The 8766-nt window shown below is 42.3% G+C and overlaps 1 protein-coding gene across 1 annotated transcript; it reads right to left on the bottom strand.

The window, feature by feature from the left end:
• Positions 1 to 1343: 1343 nt before the first annotated feature.
• LOC120930613 (extracellular calcium-sensing receptor-like) lies at positions 1344 to 8045 on the bottom strand. The gene is made up of 5 exons (XM_040341788.1): positions 7643 to 8045; positions 5688 to 6518; positions 5370 to 5597; positions 2729 to 2852; positions 1344 to 2649 (listed from the first exon to the last, which is right to left on the bottom strand). Exons 1-5 carry the CDS (start codon positions 7907 to 7909, stop codon positions 1745 to 1747), a joined length of 2355 nt encoding a protein of 784 aa, XP_040197722.1. The 5' UTR covers positions 7910 to 8045; the 3' UTR covers positions 1344 to 1744.
• Positions 8046 to 8766: the final 721 nt, after the last annotated feature.

Here is an 8766-nt window from a genome sequence, read left to right as displayed (position 1 = left end):
ATTAACATGGTCAGAGTTACCTTAATCTCTGACCCCCTCTAAATTTAACCTAGCACCGGTTCTGGAAAGTAACCAGGCGCTACATATATTTTTGATACTATTTATTTGTAAAAAAATTGTTCTTTTTCCCCATCCCTTTTTTTTATGGAATGCACTTGCTCCTGGGACCAGGAGCCATTTTTCAGCCCATGAGGACAGGGCCTCTTTTTTTTAGGGGGTATATGTAGCCCTCTAGTGTACAGTTTGGTTAGGTAAAATTATGCTGACTCACGGTAGTTAAGTGAGTCTGGGTAATTGTTGTGGGTTCAGATTAAGGTTGGGCTGGAAGGTTTATCAGACCAGGTCTCTATTGCCTCCCCCCTGGTTCTGGAGGTCCAAGGAAACTTCTAGAAGCAAGTGGGTGGAGGGAAAACGGCAGTGTCTGAATATTTAAACAGCCTGGCCAGTTGAATTGTTATTGTGAGGTGGAAAATGGAGTACTGAGGATTGTGAGATGTGGGAGGGGACCCCGTGGCTGGGGGGAGCTCTGACTCTAGGCTGGAGCTGAGGAGAAGAAGCTGAAGAGAGGGACCTTCACCACCCTTAAGTCTCATCCAGGAGACACCCTGCCTAGCATGAGAAGATCTGTCCAGCAGGTTGCCTGAACAGCAGTCTTAGGTAGTAGAATTCAAAGGGACAGTGTGAGTACCTCTACCTACACCCCCAGGGCTTACAAAGGAGAAGGATGCCAGCTGCAATATTTAGCAAGCCTTTATGGGACAGTGTCACAAGCTAACCCAAATCCCTTGCTGTTGGACACTTTTCAAGTCAGCCATGTGGATTGCTATTTTTTGCAAGTTTGGGACTTTAAAGCCCCATACACAATATCAGTTTTCCTGCAGGTTTTTCTCTTCGGGTTTACCAAAACCATCTAATATGAGGTCAAACCTTAAAGGGGTTGTAAAAGTATTTTTTTCTTCTCTAAATAGCTTCCTTTACCTACCTTGCAGATAGAGAAAGAAGCTGTGTGTTAGTGGGCGTCCTGACTCTCCTGCTCGCCCCCTCCCCCCTCAAGGGAGGGGGCAAGCATGACACTCCACACCAGGGAGAAAGCCTTGCATTACTGTGTGTAGTTACAGACAGAAGAACAGGAAGTGAGGATTTCTCAGAAGAAATAAGGACATTTAAAAGCAAAATGGAAGGATGAGGTAAGTGAAGGAGGACTGCACTAAGGTAAAGGAAGCTATTTAGGGAAACATTTTTTTACCTTTACAAACCCTTTAAGAGTTTTCAATTTGTATGCAATCAGGCAGGCCTTTGCACTACATGGTTTTGGTAAACCCGAAGAGAAAAACCTGCAGGATATCTGATGTGTGTATGGGGCTTCAGAGTTTCACCAAGGGGACATAGTGCTTCTGAAAGAGGAAACTTTGCTACCAATCCATTAGCAATTGATATCATTCCGGAAGGAGTACAGTCCAGAATATGCATTTTTGTGTACATAGCGAAAGAAGTTTGTCCTCAAGTTGTGCTACCAAGTCAAGTTGGGCATCCCCTCATCCCCATCCAAGTTGGCTTTCCCTCAATAAAACAACAAAAACAAGCTCATGGATTGGATACTGACTCTGTGTGGAAGTTGGAAAATTAAATTTGCTTGGCTGTGCAGAAATAGGTGGACCCAAAATCCAGCAGCCCCCTAAGGGGGGCTAAAAACAGTTCTATGATTACATAACTGTAGTCCTGCACAAGATAGATGCCTACATTTTCAGCCACAGTTTTTCCTCATCAATAGTCCTTTAGAGTTCATATCAGGTCGAAACAATATGATGAAACATTTTGGCAGGAAAATACAAACTACAAGAGCCCAGCTAGAAGATAAAATGGCAAAGATCTCTGTGGCTACAATATATTTCCCCCGTGAGCTGAGAGAGGCTGGGATGTAGGATATCCAAACACTGAGGAAAGCCAACATGCTAAAGGTAATAAACTTTGCCTCATTGAAGCTGTCAGGTAATCTTCTAGCCAAGAACGCAACAATAAAACTGATGGTGGCTAGGAGACCAAGGTATCCTAACATGAACCAGAATGCTGTAGGAGAACCTTCATTGCAGCTCAAAATAATCACCCCTGACTTAGTGTTAGAGTCAAACTCTGGAAAAGGAGGTGAAGAGGAAAGCCAAGTCACACAGATGGATACTTGGATTAGTAAACAAAAGACAATGAGTGAGTAGGATACTCGTACACCAGTAAACTTTCTTAACTGACTTCCTGGCTTGGTGGCTTTGAAGGCAATGACGACTGTAATAGTTTTGGCAAGAACACAAGAGATACACAATGAAAAGACCAAACCAAATGTAACCTGGCGGAGAACGCACTTATTAAGTTGCGGGTATCCAATAAACGCCAATGAGCAAAGGAAGCAGAGACACAAAGATATGAGTAGAAGACAGCTTAAAGACCAGTTGTTGGCTCGCACAATTGGTGTGGTCCTATAATAGATGAAAACTCCCAAAATTCCAAGTGGGACAACAGAGGAAAATATGGAAATGGTAGCCAAGTTAATGCCAAGCGCTTCACTGTAGGAGAGGAACTCAATGGTCCTTGGCAAACATGCGACTTGTTGGAGATTGGGCCACATATCCCAGGGGCAAGGGTGGCAATTCACAGCATCTAGAAAAAAAATGCTTGTGTCAGTATTGTAAAAAATTCAGTGTGAGTATAGAAATTTAAACATAATATTATAAAGCACCTGTTTCATTGGAAATGTGTCCCTGAGGACACTGTACACACTGGAAACAGCAGACAGGCTTTCCAGGAATAGTCACCTTCATAAATCCTGGAGAACAGCTAGAACTGCACTTTGATTGTGGAACCTTAATGAAAATAAATAGAATATACATACGGGAATTAGAAAACAGAGGCTTTAAAATGCAGCAGAATCTGATTGCCAACATGTAAGTAGACCCTGCCATTCAACATAAATAAATAGTTATCATGTTTTAGTAAAAGTTCTTCACAGGTCCCAAAGGACTACAGAACTATTCACACGGCGCAGTGTGGCTTGGGCATATGCAGTAGGAAACCGGCCGTGAGGCCTCAAGGCTTCACTTTCTGTTTCCCTTACTTGAGATGGTGGCACCTGCACCCAAAGCTGATTGAAGAATTGTTTTGGGTGAGGACATCGCTGAATCCCTAGACAGGTAAGTGTCCTTATATTAAAAGTCAGCAGCTACAGTGTTTGTAGCTGCTGACTTAAATTTTGGGGGGAGCCTGAAGCCCGTCTTTAAGACACGTTTGCTGACCTGCATGGTTTATGATGAAGCAGGTTTAGCGTAGCCTAAAGTGAGAATGGAACGGAGGATGTAAACACCTCAAAGCAAGAATGGTAACCATTCAACCCCCATGCCACTTTTGAGAAAACATGGACAGTTTTGTGTAGTATAACTAGATCTTAGGAAAACTCAGGTTAGGTGGTAATTTTAGTAAAAAAGGATGACCAATAAACAATGTAGAGTTCAGACTGGTGGCTAGTGTTCCAGTATAAAGGATTGTGTTTTGTGTAACCATCAAGTTGGGATCCAGCTTTGTTTGCAGCTTCCAAAGTGTTGTCTGTTCAGGTGAACAGCCAACCTCTATTTTTTTTTTTTTACTTGTTGTTTAGGTAAAGCTATATTTTGCCAATGCAACAGGTTCACTTTAAAGCGGGGGTTCACCCTTAGAGTGCACTTTTTCCCCTTAGATTCCTGCTCGTTTTCTCTAGGGGAATCGGCTATTTGTTTTAAAATATGTGCAGTACTTACCCGTTTACGAGATGCATCCTCTCCGTCGCTTCCGGGTATGGGCTGCGGGAATGGGCGTTCCTTCTTGATTGACAGTCTTCCGAGAGGCTTCCGGCGGTCGCATCCATCGCGTCACGATTTTCCGAAAGAAGCCGAACGTCGGTGCGCAGGCGCAGTATAGAGCTGCACCGACGTTCGGCTTCTTTCGGCTACGAGTGACGCGATGGATGCGACCGTCGGAAGCCTCTCGGAAGACTGTCAATCAAGAAGGAACGCCCGCTCCCGAAGACCCATACCCGGAAGCGACGGAAGAAGATGCATCTCGAAAACGGGTAAGTACTGCTCATATTTTAATACAAATAGCCGATTCCCCTAGACCGAACGAGCAGGAATCTAAGGGGAGAAAAAAAAATTTAATAAATGGGTGAACTCCCGCTTTAAATAGGCCTCCCCAGCAGCACACGCGTAAGCTACCAGTTGAGATGTTTTACACCGAGCAATGGACTTTCCAAATGTGAGAGCACTGGTGTTTGTTGAATGGCCCATAGCTGTTACATGGACTGATTCACATGCTCCTCCATTCCTTGGCGTATTTTATTTCTTCCCAGCAGCTGAACAGAATGTCAGGTGAGTGAATAAAAAAATCATTATAAGTATAAGCAGCTGGTGGGGCTGGCATTAGAGCAAAATTTCATTCTGTGCATGGACAAAAGGGGCTTCCGACTGGCCAACTGTTGGCGCCAAATTGCTCAAGCTTTCGCCACACTTCCTCTTGGATAGGACAACAACCCATTGCTAAAGCTAACAGCCTCTGCCAAATTGTGCCCACTCCTTGCCATAGGCCTTTCCACGACATATATATATATATATATATATATATATATATATATATATATATATATATATATATATATGATATATATGCACTATATTTCCAAAAGTATTGGGACACCTGCCCTTACATGCATATGAACTTTAGTGGCATCCCAGTCTTAGTCCTTAGGGTTCCATTTTGAGTTGGCCCACCCTTTACAGCTTTAACTGCTTCAACTATTCTAGGGTGAAGGAGAGAAATATGCCTTTGGAAAGCTGATACTAACAATAGGGCTACCAGGTAAGATGTGGACCTAGGAATGGAAGTTTTATCCCACCCATAGCTTGTTAAAGCATTCAGACTCCAGAACCCAGACCAGATCTAATTATGAGAAATGTTTGTTTTCTCCACATTAGCCATAAATCCTTGGGACCCTCACTGTGTATGTGAGAAACCAAAATGTCATAAACACACAGTCCATAATGATGCCAGCCAATGCCCTACATACCCTCTCCATCTATTCAGACATCTAGGAAAAAGCTAATTTTGCCAAATACAGCAGTGAGAAACCATCTTGTAACCCTTGTATTGTTCCCATGTTCTAAACCATCCACTGTATTTGACCACACTATATGACTGTGGTGGTGACAGCATATTAGAAGTTCCTCAAGGGCAGGGATAGATATACACAGTTTATACTTTGTATTTTATAAACTATATAGACAGTGAAACAAAAAATGGTAAGCTTCCTAAAAGAAGATACATCTTGAATCTATTTTCATTTGGTGCAATCGTACCATTGTTTTGTTATTAACCCATACAATGCCAGCATGGTCTAGACTCATGGTGTTGCCATCCATGAAGCTGGAGTCATATCTTCCTACTATAACTTGCTCCAAGGACCCAGTAGAACTTATCTGCCAGTTCACAATATCATAAAGGGCTGGAGGATCCCCATTGTCATCAAAAAATATGTTTGTCTTGTCTTTAGTCTGAAATCTTGTTCGTTTAATGTAATGGAGAAGCTGGAAAAGAACATTAAGAAGAGATGGATTTAAAACAAATCAAACAATACATATAATCAATTGACTTTGTGAAAAATTCAAGTAACGTACTTGCCGAGGGTCAAATGACAAAATGTTTGCACATTCACTATGAAATGGGCCTCTTCCTGGCTGGCATTGAATTAGACTGTGTAAGGCCCATGCAAATGCATAAACTGCAGTGTAGACATTGAAGGTTATTCCAAAATCAACTTTCACTATTGGCTTCTCCAGATTTTCTTCTCCAGTGCAGTCATGTGCAGTGTTTTTAATTGTCCCATCATTTGAATTCAGGTGGTTAGTCCATCTGCAAGAAAACATTTGCTCCCAAAACTCTACTATAAAATAATTATTTGGAGCTTTTGATGGGTATAGGCTGTTAAGATACTCCATAAATCCTGGCAACTGTCCTCCATGGGCTGCAAACCCAAGAGTGCCCATCAACACTTGCCAATACTTTTCTTTAGAAAGAAGAGCAGAGGTTGACCATGATTCACTGGCTATCCAGATTCGATCAGTCACATTCTGTCTTGTTAACTCTTCTACAATTGGTAAAAAGTCTGAGTTGGAGGATAACACTGCCACAACTTTGGCTGTTGACCCCTTAATAACTTTGGTAATGTGTGGAGCATTCCTGTCGGCCTGGCCGGTCATAATTGTTTCGATGAAAGCTACACATGCACCAGCATTGATTAATTCCTGCTTTACCACCTGGAGACTTAGTTGACCATAGTCAGTATCGCTTGCTAGAAAGCCAACCCATGACCAACCAAAATACAGAATTAGGTTAGCAAGACCTTGGGACTGAAAAACATCACTAGGTATGGTACGAAAGAAAGAAGGAAAGACTTTTCTGTTGCTGAGAGTTGGGCTGGTTGAGAGGTAGCTTATCTGTGGATTAAAAAAACATTACAGGAACTCTATTAGACATACTGGATAAATAAGTAAACTTTGGTCCATGGTAATTTGCTTCCACCTATGCATGTATAGAATTTAATGTATGTTAAAGAGGATCATGTTTCTTGAAAAGCCCATCACTACCTTAATAAGTGGGCTGTCCTAGGCAAGGGTGACATTGCCATGTCTCACTGCAGAATTCTTTAAAATCTGTGGATCCCACAGCATGTTTTGAAATCATGGGGTGGAGGCTTCCTAGATAAATTGGCTTGCATTTACATGACATGGAATAGTCTAATGCAGGGGTGTCAAACTCAATTTCATCGATGGGCATTATGTTCAGAACAGAAAATGCGAACAGACACAAAATTTATGTGAACATGCAAACACCGTTAAAGTCTATGGGACACGAATGTGAAAAAATCAAAAGTGTTAATTTTAAAGGCTTATATGCAAGTTATTGCCATAAAAAGTGTACGGGGTCCCGGGTACTGCCCCAGGGGACATGTATTAATGCAAAAAAAAAAGTTTTTTAAAATGCTTGTTTATTCAGGAGCAGTGATTTTAATAAGTAAAACAATAAAAATGAAGTATTCCTTTAAATATTGTGCCTGGGGTTCCCCTTAGTCTGTCTGTAAAGTAGCGCATCTTTCCCATGTTTATAACAGTACCAAGTAAAATGAGATTTCTACAGGGGAAAATGTCATTTAAAATTGCTTGCAGCTGTAATGATTGCTGTATCCCGGCAATATACATAAAGAATCATTGAAAAAAAAACAGCCTTGGGTCCCCCCCAGTTCAATATCAGGCCCTTCAGGTCTGGTATGGATATCATACCAGACCAATTTTTATTTTTTTAATGGCGTGGGGGTCCCCCTAAAATCCATACCAGACCCTTATCTGAGCATGCAACCTGGCAGGCCACAGGAAAAGGGGAGGGAGACCAGAGAGCACCCCCTCCTGAACCTTATCAGGTCACATGCCCTCAACATGGGGAGGGTGCTTTGAGGTCCCCCCCAAAGAAATTTGTCCCCATGTTGATGGAGACAAGGGCCTTATCCCCACTACCCTTGCCCGTTGATTGTGAGGGTCTGCGGATGGGAGGCTTAACGGAAAGTATTATTTTGTACCTGTGGATATCTATAAAGACCTAAAATGTGTGCCATTAGAATGGAGCGTGTAGACCCAGAGTCACCAACGATACCAGCAAACGTGCCTGTTTGTTCACACTGATAATTTGGAATGCTTTCTTTTCCTCCGGATAACATCCACAAAGTTCCTTCTACTGCCCGTCTGAGTACAGTACAAGTGTCGAAGATCTGGTAGCCCAGGGTGATATTGGGAAGAAGGTCTGGATTCTTGTTAATTTCCTCTATGGCGTATATCATGGCTTGCATGCTCTGGTAATTATCAAGTTCAAGGCTAGTGTAGAGAGTAAAGCATCCAAAAAAGGTTAGTTAGTCAATGTCCAGATTACTCCAACTTATGCACATTAGTACCATTTCTGAACATGTGACTATAATATACAACACATGGGGCAATAGAAGTTTTTGTTAACAGATTACAGTGGAACCTCAGATTGCGAGTAACGTGGTTAACGAGCGTTTCGCAATACGAGCACTGTAGTTTTAAAAATCGTTTACTTGGTTTGCGAGTGTTGTCTTGCAAAACGAGTACGATTTAGGCCAAAGCGGTGTGCAGTACCAATTTTGGCCTGAGGTAGGGGGCACCGAGCAGAGCCGAACGTCGCTGATCATAGCCGCTCGGCACCATTCGGAAATGCATTAAAGGCCCGAGGACAGCACGGCTGACCTTGGCAAATCTTGGGTAGGAAGTCCTTCCGAGGTTTGCCGAGTTCAGCCCGAAGTGTCCTCGGGTCTTTTTGGACGTTTCCGAGGCTCTCTGTCCCCCCCCCGCTTCTGGCCACATGTGGTATTGCATCCCATTGAAGTCAATGCGGAACAAATTATTTTCGTTTCTATCGACTTGAATGGGGAAACTCGCTTTGATATGCGAGTACTTTGGATTATGAGCATACTCCTGGAACGGATTATGATCGTAATCCGAGGTTCCACTGTATTTATTTTATAGAATGCATGGAATTTTATATTGCCCAGGAAAAAAAAAAAAAAAAAAGAACTTCATCACCCCAGATGAAGTTCTTTTTGTAACGAAACATGTCGGGAAGGACTGCTGTTGTTATTGCTACCCTAATTTTATGAGCTTGTTTTATCACTGCAAAATGTGAGTTTTT

This window comes from Rana temporaria, chromosome 3, assembly GCF_905171775.1.
Source record: "Rana temporaria chromosome 3, aRanTem1.1, whole genome shotgun sequence".
NCBI classification, from domain to species: domain Eukaryota; kingdom Metazoa; phylum Chordata; class Amphibia; order Anura; family Ranidae; genus Rana; species Rana temporaria.
Note: the sequence above shows the minus strand (reverse complement) of the source record. Positions and strands in the feature narration are given on the sequence as shown.